The sequence below is a fragment of the Hypomesus transpacificus genome, chromosome 2, assembly GCF_021917145.1.
Source record: "Hypomesus transpacificus isolate Combined female chromosome 2, fHypTra1, whole genome shotgun sequence".
Lineage (NCBI taxonomy): Eukaryota > Metazoa > Chordata > Actinopteri > Osmeriformes > Osmeridae > Hypomesus > Hypomesus transpacificus.
In genome coordinates this window covers 11,029,015-11,045,413 of record NC_061061.1, presented here as the reverse complement: position 1 = coordinate 11,045,413, position 16,399 = coordinate 11,029,015, and the positions used below count along the sequence as shown (strand labels likewise).

The 16,399-nt window shown below is 45.2% G+C and overlaps 1 protein-coding gene across 3 annotated transcripts in view; it reads right to left on the bottom strand.

Moving 5' to 3' along the window:
* oxr1a (oxidation resistance 1a) overlaps positions 1 to 12,022 on the bottom strand; it is an 87,480-nt gene extending 75,458 nt beyond the window's left edge. For all 3 annotated transcript variants that reach the window (XM_047044052.1, XM_047044063.1, XM_047044072.1), the window contains exons 1-2: positions 11,816 to 12,022; positions 3,998 to 4,098 (exon numbers count right to left, since the gene is read on the bottom strand). In XM_047044052.1, the coding sequence (XP_046900008.1) occupies positions 3,998 to 4,014 (17 nt within the window). In that variant the 5' untranslated portion in view covers positions 4,015 to 4,098; positions 11,816 to 12,022. The remainder of the gene's footprint in view (positions 1 to 3,997; positions 4,099 to 11,815) is intronic.
* Between the last annotated feature and the right edge of the window lie 4,377 nt (positions 12,023 to 16,399).

Genomic DNA, 16,399 nt, shown 5'->3' with positions numbered 1-16,399 from the left:
CTAGTATAACCTTGATTAAGTCTTGCATTTTGATGGCATTGCCTTTTTATGGAGCTGCCACAGCTACTGTACAAGGTAACGTACATCCACAAGGTCAGTCAGAACGACAGTCGTAAGCTTCCATTCTGTGCCCGTGATTGGATGAGATCGTAGGTTCCAGAGGGTAAATATGTCCCAGCAAGCTCTGTGATCTCCAGGGACCAGTCTCCTTCTCCTCTCCTCCTCTCTCCCCCTCTTTCTCTGCAGACATAAGTAATCCAGTGCAGGAGCCTTGATGTCAGCTGGTCGTCATGGCTTTGAAAGGGGCAGGTCTCCGAATGGTAATGATATCTAATGAAGGTGAGCGTCAGTGGGAGTTGGGTCAATGTCGAACCTGTTATGCTGTTAAGATTATAATCTCTTCTCGCCCGGCGCCTCATCAGCGAAAGTTCTGACGAGGCGACGCCTTGATTACTTCTCATGAGTTGTCGACGGGCATGTTCGCACTGTTGCGGCAAACACGTTTGTGAAGGTCATTGCAAGCATGTCAAGCACTCGGGGTACATGTCTGAGGGCAAAGAGAGATGTGGACTGCATTGTTCCTGCCATTTGTTATTAAGTCGTTCAGAGGGATGTACTGTTGGGAAAGAAAAGCTGGATACTACAGACGAGAAGCCAAGCTCTGCTTCTAACAGACAACACAGACTCTAGCTATGTCCATGTGGTCCAACTTCACCACCAAGCTACACCCTCATTCACCCCAGACCATGATTTAGAAGACAGCCTGATACAACAGACCGAGGCTGTGAAGGCTTGGATAACACCCTCAACTGGGGGCGAACAGGGAAGGCAACATGGCTGCCTGGAGCAGAGAAGCTACAACATGTTTATATGCTCCAGAACCAGCCTTGAGTGAGTGACACTCGCCTTCAGTCCCTCACTCTGGGGGGCATAAACACGAGGTCTGATGTGGACAAACTTTAGCCTGATCCCCTGCCAGTTAATGAATCCCCATCGCCTTGCTGTAACGTCATTAAAGCCCACGCTGAAATCAGTTACAAGGCCCGTTCTGACAGCTCCGTATTGCTTCTCTCTGATCTCTCCACATGGCCAACCAGAGCTGGCATCTGTCACTTCTTCTTCCTGTCCCTGCCCCCAAAACTCCAATCAGCCGGGAGGAGAGAATCAGAGGTGACGACCAAATATGGGCGTCATTTCGAGCTGTGACTAAAGTCTCCCTGGCTGTGACAGGGAGGCAGGAAGACGATCATTACAGAGCCTCGGACGTAACCGTGGCTCCAGAGGGATGGAGCACAGTGAGAGGAGACGACACCCGATGACACCGGAGGTCAGGTGTAATGGAGCATCACCGGAGCTGCAGGAGATCACGAGCATTCTAGGGTGATGCCTGGATAATGAGACATGACAGACACGAGGTGAGGAAAAGGAGGATAATTAAACAGGAGAGGTAAGAGCGGAACCCGTGTGTGAGAGTGAGAGGCTGGGGTGTCTCGCCTCTCATCGCCTCTCCCATCCTCTCCCATCCTTTCCTTTCCTCCCCTCCCCTCCCCTCCTCAATCCTCTCCTCTCCCATCCCCTCCCCTCCGCTCCCCTCCCATCCTCTTCCTCTCCCATCCCCTCTCCTCCACCTGTTTGGGCATGTCAACACAACCACGTCTCATTAGACCCCAGCTTATCTCCAACCAGAAAGACGTCAAACATTCCATAAAGCTCTAAACAGAATCCCTGGCCTTCCCTTATTCTGAGCTGGAATCATGGTAGCAGGAAGCTCATACTGATGGGGGGCAAAGTTTTAATGAGTTGAAGAGGCCTGCAAGGCTCTCGGAGAATGCTCGCCCGAGTGAAAGATTGAATTTAACGGCGCTCGAGTTACCTTTTAATGAGCCCATGTAAACACAAACGATTAAGCTGCGCCGATGAACGGCTCTCACCGGCACATCTATAACAGTAAAAGAGTCTATACTATCGTGGGGGAAGTACACCAAATGAACTGAGTGGTGCGCGACGCTAATCTATTTTGTCGGGATATATTATCCTCTCCTCTGTTCCAGACTGTGTTCCAATAAAATCAAAGGTAAAGTACTCTGTCAGACGTTGCGGCCCATTAAAGTTTAATGAAAGACTTTTAATTAAAGTCTCAAACAGTATGCAGATGGAGGCTCCGGTGACTGGGAGAGGAACCAGGATAGGAAGCCATATTAAAAGCCCACACAGACGCGGGCCAAACCATCCGAGCAACGGGTAGAGTCAGATAAACACATTTCCACACTTTCATTTCTGTCTCGTTCAGCGTTTTAAGTGGAGGAAAATTAGCTTTGTTTGATATTCAGCAAAAATACTAGAATCTCTCCGTTTCTCGCTCACTGCTGTGGCGGTTCATTTTCCATCCGACGTCAGTCATGTTTTCTGCTGATTCCAGATCTCTCAGGAGTAAGGTAAACCTGCTTTAATCACCATCATCTGCTCCACCTGCCCCTGACCACATATGTACTGTTTTAATGTTTGTGTGCATGGGAGGGACTGTGTCATGTGTGATCATCGCTTGTCCATTAAGGTGTGTTGTGTGTGTGTGTGCTATTCATCAGCTTGGAGAGGGAAACACAAAGAAAGACAGAAACAGAAAGAAAGGCAAGAAATACAGAGAGAGAGAGAGACGTGTCCATCGATTGCTTTCCGTAGCTCGTAGGGATGTAAGGGGTATGACAGGCTGTGATTAGGCCGAGCGTGTTGCTGTAAAAGGTGCACTGAGACATCTGTCCTGACAGAACACAAACAGTCTAAATATGGATCATTCAATCGAGACTTTGTTTCATAAGACACTACTTCATTTGGCTTGCTTACTGCACGATACAATATTATAAGATACAGGATATAACGCTCGCTTAGAAAATGGTATAGCATAACAATCAGAATATCTGTTGCATTTACCCTGAAACTAACCGACGAGACCATAACTTCAGCAGTGCTCTTCTATAACAGTGGAAGAGTGTTCGCAAGTGGACTCAACCAGACAGTGGGGTGGCATGTTAGAACTTGGCTCTATGTAGTCCTGCAGTGACAGGGAGACACCCTGCTCTGGCAGGTCTCAGAGTGCTGTAGGACCACGCGGCTGAAAGCTCTCGAACCACACATCGCACATGATGAGGGTGTAATTGGGCCAGAGCTCTCAAAGAGCATGAGGCAGTGGAGAGACGTTTCTGCTCCCTGTCGTTCCCCCTCTTCCAGTCTCTCTCTCCCTCTGTAGCTCTCACAGACACACACACACACAGTATCTCTCTTTCTGCTATTCACTGAAATGCCCATCACTACACTGTATAGTGATTGGACAGTGAATCCCTGCAGTCTCTGAGAAGCAGACATTCATTTTCCGGCATGTTCCCTGTGCCATGCAGCTCCGGTTATGTTTGCAAACACGGCTCCAGGATTTAGCCTCATGGCTGATGTTGCACTCCCACAAACAGCTGGCCAGGTACAGGCAAGAATCTTTAACCTCGGGTACAGTAGTACTGTATTTGTAACCTTCGGTGTGTCCCTTTGGCGGTACTGTAAGAGAAGCGATCCTGCGTTGAATATCAATGCTTCTTATGTAGTTCACAAGCAGAAATGTTTCATTGGCATCAATACTAATGCCTGCTTTGTCCCTGTAGGCCTAATTACCTAGCATGTCTGCCTGCATGTGAGAATATGTGAGTGCTGCATGTGCGCGCATGTATGTTGCCTGCTGGGCTACATGCGAACGTCTCATGTTTTAATAAACATTTTAATGAGAGGTATTTCACTGAGCCTCTCTCACCACTGTGGCTGTATCTGTACACAGACACACGCTCATAGGATGACTAATGAACCCGTGTTTGACACGTAGCGTAGTCCGAAGAAATCCTCTGAAGTCTTCTTTAGCGAATGAAAGAAGTCTCACATCGAAAAGTTTGGTCCCTAAACTGCCCGTCCTTCAACACGAGAGACAGGGACGGATGAAATGCAACAACATCATGCTGACCTTTTGGTGCTGAACATGTTGATGAAGTCTTGTTTCTCCAGCGTGCTTGATGTCTGGGGGAGCTGGGTGCAGGAAGTGGTTGGTCTTTCTTCAGTCTGAACCTAAGCAAGCGGGAGACAAGGAGGGAAAGAAAGAGAGATAGGACAAGAGAAAAATAGAGAGAGAAAGAGAGATAAAAGGTGGGTGCAAAGAGAGAGGGACAAACAGGGAGACTGTCAGTTGAGAACACGTCACACTCAAACAGATCTACATATAGCAACTTACAACACAATTCACACTGCATACATTATAAATAAGTACAAAAAAACACCGTCTTAGTGAGGGCAGAAATACAGTATTTTAGTCAGCTGTTTCTTGATGGATGCATCAGCACACCCTTCAAATGTAAAGGGCATCAAGGTGAAGAAGAAGATTCAATTATTAATGCTGGAATCCAGTATTCTCACCCTGCTCTCTATAATGAGGAGAGCAGAGTGGGGGGGGAGGAGACAGAGAGAGAAACACAGAGAGAGAGAAAGGAAGAGAAACACAGAGAGGGAGGAAGAGAAAGACAGAGAGAAAGAGGGAGAGAGACAGGGAGGGAGAGAGAAAGTAGAATCCAGAGGAAAGAGAGGTAGAGAGAGAATCTTGGGGATTTCTGTGAAACGGTCTGCAATCTCATTTACAACCCCTGCAACTGCTTGACAGCACAAGGATTCATACTCACACACACACACCCATACACACATTCGCGGAAGCTTGCAGACCAGCGCACAAGCTAGCACAAACACATACTTTTCAACTGCCTGATACAACCCAAAAAATCACCTGCACGTACCTGATACCAAAGACATTCACACACACACGCACACACACACACACACCTCAAGCAGATGACACAACAAGGACCAGGATGTAGAGGTTAACACACACCAGCGTATCACCTAGTTCTGGTTCTCGCTCACAGTCATCCATGCGAGACATGGCAGTTTCACTGCTTCCTGTACCTTCACAACAGAGATAAGGCATCAGTGCTTCACCTCATACATATCGATGGAACATTACCAGTGCTTGAGGTGTGATACCAGTGAATCAAGCTGAGGATACAGCTAGGAAAAGGGAGTTGCCTCGCTTGCAGGAGTGTAATTTCAACATGGCAGTCAAATTGTTGGACTGAAGGATTCGGACAGAGAAACAAACATGTTTTCCGTTGTGAAGACCCCCCTACACGTCAACCAATGTGGCGATACATAAACACACAGGGGGTCGGGGGTCACCCGTCACACAGATTCGATTATGTCATCAAGTTTAGGCTTAGTCGTTGCTGTCCACTGTCTGGTTGCGTCAGTGTCATTGCATGGAACACTGATTGGGGCTGACATCTCAGGGCCCAGGGCTGCCTTCATTCAACTGCACCCCTACTGACTCTTCTGGAAAAGCATAGAATGTGGAAACAAAGCCAAAACAACATAACTAAAGTATGTAAAAAAAAGTAATTGTAAATACCCCAGTGAATGTGTGCACGGAGAGAGAAATGTAGTTATTGTACGTTTCATCTGCTGAAGCGAGCAGTCGGCTAATCGGAGAAAACGTACCGTATACACTGGAGGGAGCAGAGAGGGCCAATTTCAAAGAGTTGTACAATTTTCTTTCCCGTTTCTAAGATGTGACTCACTCTCCCATTTGTCACGGTGTTGCTAGGCTTTAAAATGATTATAGGGAATGGGCTTTACGGACGCAATCGCCGCTCTGAGAAATAAAACGAGGCAAACTCAATGCTCTCTGGAGGGCCAGGAGAACACAATCCACGGGCACAGGAACTAAAAATAGATGTCCGCGTTTCTCAGGGAGCAGAAGTCGGGAACACCGCAGCAGCCAAAAAACCTCTGGTCAGTTGCTCCGATATCAAAATCAATACTTCCTATGATGATATAAGAGGAGAAAAGTAGGGGATCTGAGAACTGCACCAGGCTGATTCCTCTCTTTCTCCCTCTATCCCTCTCTCTCTCTCTCTCTCTCTCTCTCTCTCTCTCTCTCTCTCTCCATAGCCGCAACCACCTAGTTTTTAATTTGTAGGGGAAAGGAGCGTTGCAGAGGGAAACTTTTTCTAAATTAACATTATTGGATTTGTGATAGAGTATACAGCATGTTAATACGGCAGTAATATCAGACCTTGGGTGAAGTCCAGAATGTAAACGAGAATATTGATTGCGGTGGTCAGTACCACGCTGGCCAGGTCTCTGCCTCTCAGAAGGAAATTGAGAGCAGAGAGAGACCAGAAGCAAAACAGGAGCTCATGCATTTGGACTTCCACCCCTCTCTTTTTCTTGTTCTCTCTCTTTCACTCACCCTTTTTTCTCTCTCTCTCACACACACACACACACACACACGGCTAGAATTTACAGTATACAACCATATCTCATTACTTTATTCTACTTCTCCTGGCAAACTATACAATCACCATTTCCAAGTTTTACAGTCCATGGCAGCGCTCAAACAGTGATCCTACACTACACTAAAGCCGGATGACAAACAGGCAAACAGGCTCCCCATCTGCGGTGGCATTTCAAGTCAGACACACAGGGACAGACTGCAGCTACTGCAGTGGGGACTGATGAGTCATCTAGAGCCTGACTAGGTTGTCCCATTGTCTCCACAATGCCACTGTTTACATCCCTGCACCCCCCACCCCTCATCCATACTGGGCCCAGACACACACACAGTCTGATTGCTTCAGGTTTTTCCGGGAGTAATAGGGGTCACATTAGTCTGGCAGGAAACACAATGTCATTATGGAAATGCCCTGCCGATTACAGAGGCAGGGTAAACAAGCCCTCCGTCATTTCTTCGCCTGTTTACAGTTTGCTTTCTCCTAACGACTGTAAAGCATGGAGGTCGCTGTCATTTCAGAGCTCCTTATCTACCTCACTGCTGCACAGGCTCGAGCACACCTCACTGTTAAGACTACAATGGCCACGGTGTATTTCAACAGACATAGCATGATAATAACAGGATATGCTTTCGGTTTTAGTCGATTGAGAAAGATGCACTGTTGCTCTACGATTACTACCAGCCAACATTGGGTGCTAAATGGACTCAGTAAATTCTGTGGGCATATAGTTACAGTGGACATAGTGCTTATCATGCATACAGAATGCTGTAATAAGCTTTGCTTTGGATTCTGAGTCACTGCAGAGCACTAATCTACTGTTCTTCAATCACACTGAATCATGGTCAACTGGCAACACCCAAACCTGGAATTTCAGCAGAGCAGTCAGTTAATAACTGCAGCAGCTCTGTTTATAGAGAAGGATGCAAGGCTTCAGTTAACATTATAGTCACTCTACCTACTCTCTTTATGGCCGAAGCCATTGTAACAAGGATGAAATATGCAAGTCGATAAATGTTCCATGACTTACCATTGACAATGAAAGCCTCATAAAACTAAAGGCCGTGAGCGTTTAATGCGTTTTAAGATATTTCACCCTAATCCAATAACCGATCAGAAATATCATGCCGTGAAATCTTGATGTGTAAAGGGAGTGCCATTACTGTAGAGTTCTTAAAACAGGCTCATTGAGACAGTCCCAGATTAAAACCCATCCTTAAAAAAAAAACACAAATTAAAAATCTCTGTTATAAGATTACCTTTCAATTCTGGGTTAGGCTTAATCTGTGTTAAGGGACCCTGCTCCAAAGGCCATCTTATCTTAAACACCTAATGCTGCCTAGCTAGCAGCCAGTGCAGTATCCATTTCAAGGTCCCAACTCTCCGGAGGACATGCTTGGTTGGCATCCATTATCAGAGCCGGCCTTTGACCGTGGAGATGGATAGGGTGCTGATCCCAGCCCCTCTGGGACCGGCCTGGAGAGTCATTCCAGAGTTGGGTTCGAATCCCTGGATGAATTTGAAATGTAATTATTATTACTGGGAGGTGGATGGAGCACAACCTGCTCCGTCTATTTAACAGAAGAATGCTAAATGAATCAAGTCGAATTGATTTATTGACGGAGTGTGGAGTTTCCTGCTTCATCTCCTTGAGGATGGCAGCCAGAACTCCCTACTTCCTTCATGTCTATTTTTGTCTAATGTTCTGTTCCATCTTTGTTCAACCAGAAAGCACTCCGCCCTGCCGGGAGGAGGAGAGCTGCACTGCGAGGTAGGTACTGCACTGGCAAGAGGACACTGTCAGTCTGAGTTATGCAGAAACGAGGGTGGCTGAAGTGAGCCCTGCTGACTCATAATACCAAATTACATCAGACTGACATAGACAAACACACACGCTGCGTTCGACGACAGAACACTGTCTCCCAGTCGGTGATAGTCGGTAGCGAGGGCGGGAAGAGCAGAACCCAATAAGAGGTGATGTTTATTGGTGTGAAAAGTTGGGATTGCCCGCCTAAAATATGGCTCCCGGCCACCTCACCTTATTCTCATGGAGTTATGTGTCATGAGGCTGTGATATATGTCATCTGCTTGTCATATTCATCACTGTGTATGCCAAGAGTCTGGCATGGCCACAGCAGTATGGGAACCCTGTGTTTAATACATCACACCCGATGACATGGGCTTACCATGTCAAAATGCAGACATCAGATACAGTAAGACAAATTGAACATGTTTTTCCTACAAAGACAGCTCAAACTAACATCAAGCAGAATGGCACTCGTAAATTATTAAAACGTCACCAAAAACAACAGAATTCTCATGAGTGTCTGTGAACATTGAAGAATCTGCAAAAGTGGGAACTGTCGAAGGGAGAGGCTGGCTGTTATGTGTGTGTGTGTTTAGTCATGCTCGTTTGTATGTGTTTGGGTTTGTACGCATATTTATGCACGTGTGTGCGTCAGAGTGTGTGTAAGGCTGTTGGTGGAGGATGGGCGCGAGGGAAAGACAGTGGAAGACATAGGCCGAGAGTGAAGCAGGGACGGCGGGTGAAGGGTGGGCCGTTGGGGGTGGGTGGCTCCGGGGGTCAGAGGGGAGGGTTGCTCAGGCTTAGCGGGGCAAATCCTCTGTAATCCTCCCCCTGTCCCATGATGCTGTTCACTGCATGGAGGTAATGCTGCTCCAGACCCACCCTGGACTCTATAGCAGGAAAATACAATGCTGGTTGTTCCTTAGGAGCCTGCCCTGTACACTCAGAGCTGCTACTGTAGACAGAGACGGAACACAGATGGTGGGCCGTACCCGGGAGGCCCGTTACAGGATTGAAATGGAGATGTGTGTGTGTGTTTTATTTTTTATAACAGGTTGAAAGAGGCCAAAATGCAGGCTGGAGGAAACTCATAAAATCCTTCCTGAGAGGTGTGTCCTGGCCACCTCAGTGAAGAAAAGGTTTTCAAGGAGATGAATTCCAGGAATCACGACGGAGTGCAACAAATCACTCTGTCACCACCCTTGTCATTATCTAATTGCTTTCTTGTTATTTTAAGACCTTTATATCTGCCTCCATCTTGTTCCCTCTCTCCCCCATTCTAAGACCATGTCTCGCTCTCTTTCCTGCTCTGAAACATCTTTTCAATTAGGCTAAAATGCAACAACCAACATGGCCCTATAACTGTAGTCAAATACATCAACACAAAGACAGAGTGAAACCCTCTAGAAGGGGGATACACCAGTGACTGACCTCCTCCAGAGATGGCAAAGGAGCTGTGCTGGAGGGTTGTGTAGCAGTGGCCTGTGCTGTCACACGACTACTCAATCCTAAATCAATGCAGGAAAGTCCTAAACTGATCCAGATATGCTTTATGACCAGATATGATCATGCATGATTGTAGCAGCGGGCATGAGCTGAACATGTGTGTGATGACATTGATCTTGCCAAACTGCAATAGATCAAATTAGGCTGGTAGAAGTGAAGAATCTGTCTGTATATTTCCTTAGTGGGAGCGTGTGTGAGCACGCATGTGGGCATATTACTGAGAGTGTATTTAGACTAGTCTCTTAGGAAGATGTCTACACTGTCTAACATGGAGAGGGGAAGCAACGGGTCTGAAATAGATGCCTTCACATCAACATCTCAGACAGAGCCACTTCCTCGCTGCTCTCACATCCATTAGATTTCAATATTCTACACAGACGCAAAAGCATAGGTCAATGTGAAACAGGAAAACAGTTTCCTCGACTCAAAAATAACTTCAGTGAGGGGCAATTTCGGGAACCTGCTAAGGTAGGTGCTGATGAAATACGATTGACTCAAAAAACAGAATATTGAAACAGTGGCAATGACTGTACTTGCTCCAGATTGAAGGACAAACACTGAGAAATAGCCAAAATGTCATCAACAAGAATGTAGCAATAATCAATTGGCAACAGCAATCTTCCAGTGACAGGGCTGAGGTGTTTCAATCAAGCCATGCATAATCTGATCAGCATAACCGTAATTCAAGATGGCGGAGAGGGGTGGAGCAGAGTCGCCCCCTGTTATCGGCATCCGTGAAATGACTGATCCGATTTGCTCCAACGTGACGGAGGGAAGACATTTCATGAACCACTGTCAAACCCCCATTTGCGATCAAAGATGATGTTATGAGTCACCTGGGAGTGGCAGAGCTTTGCTTTCTGTAGAGCTAGTTTGCCAACTTTGTTTACAACTTTAGCTACAGCAAAGATCAGACGTCTTGCTTGTGTATTTTAGATTATACCTTACGTAATAATCATCTAATCTGTATCATCTAATAACCATGAAACCCTCACCATATCCCCATCTCCTTATGCAATAGCTAAATGGAGTTACACAAGTGAAATAGGAACATTCCATTTCCCCCTTGTGGGAAAAAGAATTATGACAATTCTCTACCTTCAGACTAAGAGGATGCGCATGAGATAAGAACCTGGCTGAGCTGTATAATCATAAGAGTGTGGTTTCCAACCACGTCCTATCACCACTTCCGTCACCACCAGAATATCAACCCACACATTAGACCAAGAAAACATGGTCCAAGAGTGATATTGGCATTTGTCGTGCGTACCTTGTGAATTAGTTTGTGTTCACCTTCACTTTGTCAAGTGTCTTCCGTCATTCCTGATGCTCATTATGTTTGTAAATAAGACTATGAGACTGATTTGGCTTCTGCACAATGGATGAGTGAGAAATTAACAAGAAGCCTTAAGTGTTCAGGTAGAGCAATGATGGTGACTCATTTGAAAGCATCACTCATTTTAAGTGTTTAAAAGTCACTGAGGGGAGAACTTTCTACAACAGTCACCATTTGTCACAGCATTATTACTATAAAACCTGAATGTAGTGTGTGATGCAAATGTATATTTAAGATAAATGTATGTGAAGGTGGACGGTCTAATCAAAATAACATAACTCAAACGCGTGACCATACTGTATATTATTTAAAGTCTTGATGTTTGCATGGAATACTGTCCTGCCTCGACAAGCTTGTGATCATCAAACATAGTGCATACTGCGTTCCTATTGGTTGCTGGATGCGGAGCGTGGAACCAGTTCAATAAACACATCCTCCTCAATTCAAACAACCAACTTAAGGACAATATATGAAACCGAAGTGCACATTTTACAGAGTAACATTGCATTAAATACATATATATTTATTAGCTACACAAATAATTTAAAATCTGACCGTCCAACCTGGTTCTAGACACTTGGTACAGGTATTTCCACCTTCTAAAGCATCGTCGACATACTGTAGATTGCCATATTAAAGCATCACTTGAGACTTTTCATAATATGATCCGAGTCAAACTTATTAAGGACAAAATACACATGCCTATCGCTGCCGTAAAGGTAAAAAAGTGTTAAACCGGCGCATCGTTTAGATTTGATCTAAGCTCTGTATCATGCCCGGTAAAAACAAACACGCACTTACTTTCAGACGAAAGCTTATACCATGACCCGCTTCTCTTCAAGGTGTTTAAAATGTATTCTCTTCCTAATTCTTCTTTACTCGTTCATCATAGTTGAATGTACAGTGGCAAACGTGCGGAGTAATTTGACCTTCTCCTCATAGCAACTACCATCACTAGAGGGAACAGGAGGGGAGACGCGGATCAAACCAAACCGACCTTAATCGCAACTCTGTGTTGACGGAGAGATACACACGACACACGGACATATGAATATGAGTTTGAAATAACGGTTGAACTGGCAGAATTCCTATGGAACACGACTGTAACTGAGTATTTGATTACATTATGGACAAAGTCACATTCAGTAGGTTAATCTTAATTTCAGATATAAATTATTTCAGATATCAAAGTTAGATGATATTTACAGATTTGAAAAATGACCTTGAGACACCCAACTGAAACCCTAAGGTTAAGGATATCACAACAACAAATATAAGTAAATAAGTCAGTTCTGATTTCTGAGCAAATACTTAAATGTGTGATATTCATATACCACAGTTCCATGAAAGAGTAATATCATGGCACTATGAACACTCATATATTAGTTTGTATCTGGTTTGGAGACCTTAATTCTGATAGTATGCACGTACTAGTGTGCCTTGAAGAAGGTCTTTCTGTGTGTGGGTCAGAGGCATACAGCTGGACAGAGCAGGGATTAGAGCTCAGAGGAGTGCATGGAGAGATGGAGGGATTGATGGATGAAAGAGGGATTGATTAAGGGGTGGATGGATAGAAGGCTAGAGGGATTGATGGATGGACAGATGGATGGATGGGGCAGACCTGCCTGTGGTGTGGAACATGGACGTCTGGTGTCATGCAGGACCAGTGCTGGCATGACACTGCAGCACGAGAGGGTTGGCTGCTTGGTCTTGGCAGAGCGCACACACACACACACACACACGCAGACACATACACACACCTATACACTTACTCTTTGGGACCTGCAAACCCAGGCTGAATCTCCTTTCAGTTACGTGAATACAGCTACAGAACTTTTTCCCAAAGCACCATAATCTATAATTCAGTTTCAAAAGCTCATGCTCTATCTATGCCCTTTTCGTAATGAGTCCGAGCTGTACACCTGGTTGCCATGGCTATACTGTATGTCTCCTGGGTGACGCCCTGACTTTACTTTCTGTAATTGACTGGGTTACAGGTAATGAAAAGGCTCCTCATTAACACACGCATGTCTCCCATGGCCAGGGGATATGGCATCAATAAATAGAAGGGCTCTGAGAGGATTTAGAATAAACCCATCATCAAATAACCTCACTTCAATAACCAGTCGAACACTGCATGTTACATATTCCACATTAGACAGTCGTTTATTGTGAACCAGGAACATAGATTGCTAACATTTAGGTATTCAATCTTGTCTATGTGGCTTGATTATAATGATCAACGTTCAAACAATCAATCGGTAAATCCCGAATGCACCTCAGTTGCACATATAAAAGTGTTTTATTCCTTAAAGCTCTTAGCTCTTCAAAAAGAATTCCCCTGTGACTGAGGTACATGACCACAGCGCAGCAGGCCTACTGCTTGTCTTGTCTGTTAGCATAGGTCTTTGGTGTTACATATTAACACAAGGTCACTGAGTTTGACCGTAGTCCAGCTGAAACCAAGTCATTTAGAGCCGTGGCCTGCCAGACCTCCAGATGCTCTTTAAAATCACATTTCTGAGGACGCTTCCAGTGCACATCCTGCCCTGAACGCTGACGAATAGAAAAATACTTTGCCATTTCCCTGCCCTGTCCAATTGGCTCTTCAAGATGCATCTCGTACCGTGTCCTGCAGGGTCCATTGGCTTTGCTTTCCAGGGTGAGGTTGACACTATACTGCCTGAGTCTTATGTACAGGAAACAGAAATGGATTCTGGACCGAATGTGACATATTACAGTAATGAGGTTTCAGAATACTTGTTACAACTGTAGTTTAGGATGATGGTCTGACCCCAGACCAGTGATCAACAGCATGAGATATTTCATCATGCCCAGACCATCTGATTTGACAGTGGACCAAAACCTCAAGCCAAAACAGATATACATTGTTCTTCTGCCAAACGAGACAGGAGATATGAAAGTGTGACTAATAGTTGGAACATTTCATAACCTGTCTTCATTCAATTGATGGATTCATTCTTTCCCATTGTCCATATTAACTTGCATGGTGGCCATCCCATTGTCTGTGTGGTGGCTGTCTGTGGTACCACACTGTCCTGGAGGCAGCATCACAGGCTTTCTCAGCCGCTGAGCCGGAAACAGAGCATCTCTTCAAGTATAAATGAAGACTTGTTACTGTATTGACGGATGGCCTGCTTCAGTGGCGAAGGGGAGAAAATCGATGAGAGCAGCATGGTGGCCGAGCGGCTGAGGATTCCACGTCTCGACGCCCACCCGCCGACAGCCTGGCGGGCCCTCTCAAGTACAAGAGGATGGAGAGGAAGACGAGGGGGAGGGAGGAGAGGGAGGGAGGGGGAGGAGAAGAGAGAGGGGAAGTAGTTGACACCATGTTTCTTGGGAAACTTCTGATTCTGTGAGAGGTTGAGGAAGAGGTCGCTCTGTATAAGAGCGTCTGCTAAATGACTACATGTAAATGTAAAGAGGTGTGCAGGCTATTCAACTGTCTACTTCCCGCTGTCTAATCCTGCAGATGGCATTTGCACATGAATCCCCCGGTTCTCCTCCTGCCGTCATCTGAGATACGTTCCTCACCTGCAGAACATGGGGAACCTTGTTATCTGCTTGGGAACTGACAGCAACTGGGCTAATGAAAGCAGCAGGTCAGAAATGGACAGCAGGAACAACCTTCAAAGGGGACAATCTTAGCACTGGGTCTTTGTTGATAAGGCTGGCAGTTTTAAATCTGGATTATAAATACCTCTTCTTTTTGAAAGTCAAAGAGGTAACACGGAATAAACATTTACACCGACGTTGACTGGAAACAAAAAGGATACAATTGAAATTCTTCCTGCCACCTACCCTGGAATAGTTTAATCACTAACTGAACCGATGACGCAAGGAAAAGGGGCATTACCAGACATGGCTAATCGGACAAATTCAAACAAGGCCAGTCAACAGGTTTGGAGATGTGAGCAACTGACTATTTCTGGGAACGCGATACAGGGCTGAGAAGGGCGATGGCCTTTGGTGATAAACACAGCATTCTGGCGGATGTATTCCAACCCAATCTGATCAGCCAAAACTCGGCAGGAAATTACTTTTCATGAAGTCCTATGCTATCTCAATTACAGTTTGATTTCATGAAATGGCACCTGTTTGTAACATATGTGAGAGGAAAAAAATTCAATTTTATGGAATAATTGTCACATCCCTCAAATGAATTTGAAATAGGAATCCATAATGAATGCTTTGGGATCAAATATCCTTGCAATGGTAATTGAATTATTTCACATTTGACTACATGACAATAATATGGTGTTGTAAGTCTGGCAAATCTGTAATAGAATTTGAAGAAGCGTGTTGATGGCGTGTAACAGAAAGAACACAAACAACAGAATCAAATTGCACACATTTTTGTCAATCTCTCCACCTCTCAATATCCCCCCCCTCCCCCTCTTTCCTGACAGTGTGTATTTACTCCCCAGTTACAGTGTAGGTGTTCCAGAACTAAATTAATCTTGCCAAGAAGGACCACAAAGGTACACTGTGTTGTGTTGCACAGCACTGAATTGCGGTAAACCATGTAGCTAGTATTTGTGCTCCTGTGCTCAGTGGCCCTGCTCGCCTCAGTGTGTATTGTTGTGAGGAAGTTGAGGTTGAACACAGCTTGTCTGTAGGAGAGGCTGTTGAATGTCAGGGGAAGCAGGGAATGAACATTACCATAAAATGGCTGCTGCCTAAAGATACAGAAGGAGGGTCAAGGACAGTGTGGAGGAGACCTCTGGCTGTGGCAGGCACAGCTCAACGCAGTAATCACGCCGTACAGGCTACACAGCCACGAGCTGTGACAGGCTCTCCAGTACGCAACACTCAGCAGCCAACCGTACTATACATGAACCTCGAATCTCTTGGGTGTTTCGTTTCTATAGTAGGTAGATACATTTCCATATTGATCTTTTTTGTATAAATAACTCACATTCCGGGAAAAAAAATACAATCAAAGCATTCATCCCGGGATCAAGAAAAGACAAGATCAAAAGTCTTCAAAGGTAAGCAATCATATCCTGGTGATACCAGCCCCCGTGTGAAACGCCCATTAGGATCTGGGCCATCCAATCTTCTCTGCAAGGATTTACATTTAAGACCACAATCTTATGCATGTCAAGCTTGAAGAGTCTAAAAGGCTAAAGGTCTCCCATAAGAAAAAGCCTGTCTACAGTCAGACCCATTTCAGCCAAGGGCATGATGTGTAATACAGTGTTTACTGCAATGGTGGCTAAATCCTGACTGGCTTTGGAATGTCCTTGGGTAGAGGTTGCACTCATGGAAGGACAAAGCTCAAGTTGCCCTGGCTGGATATTTGAATACCTCTCTGACTGAGGCATGCAATGGTCGACTGCATGTATTTCAATTTGAGAATTC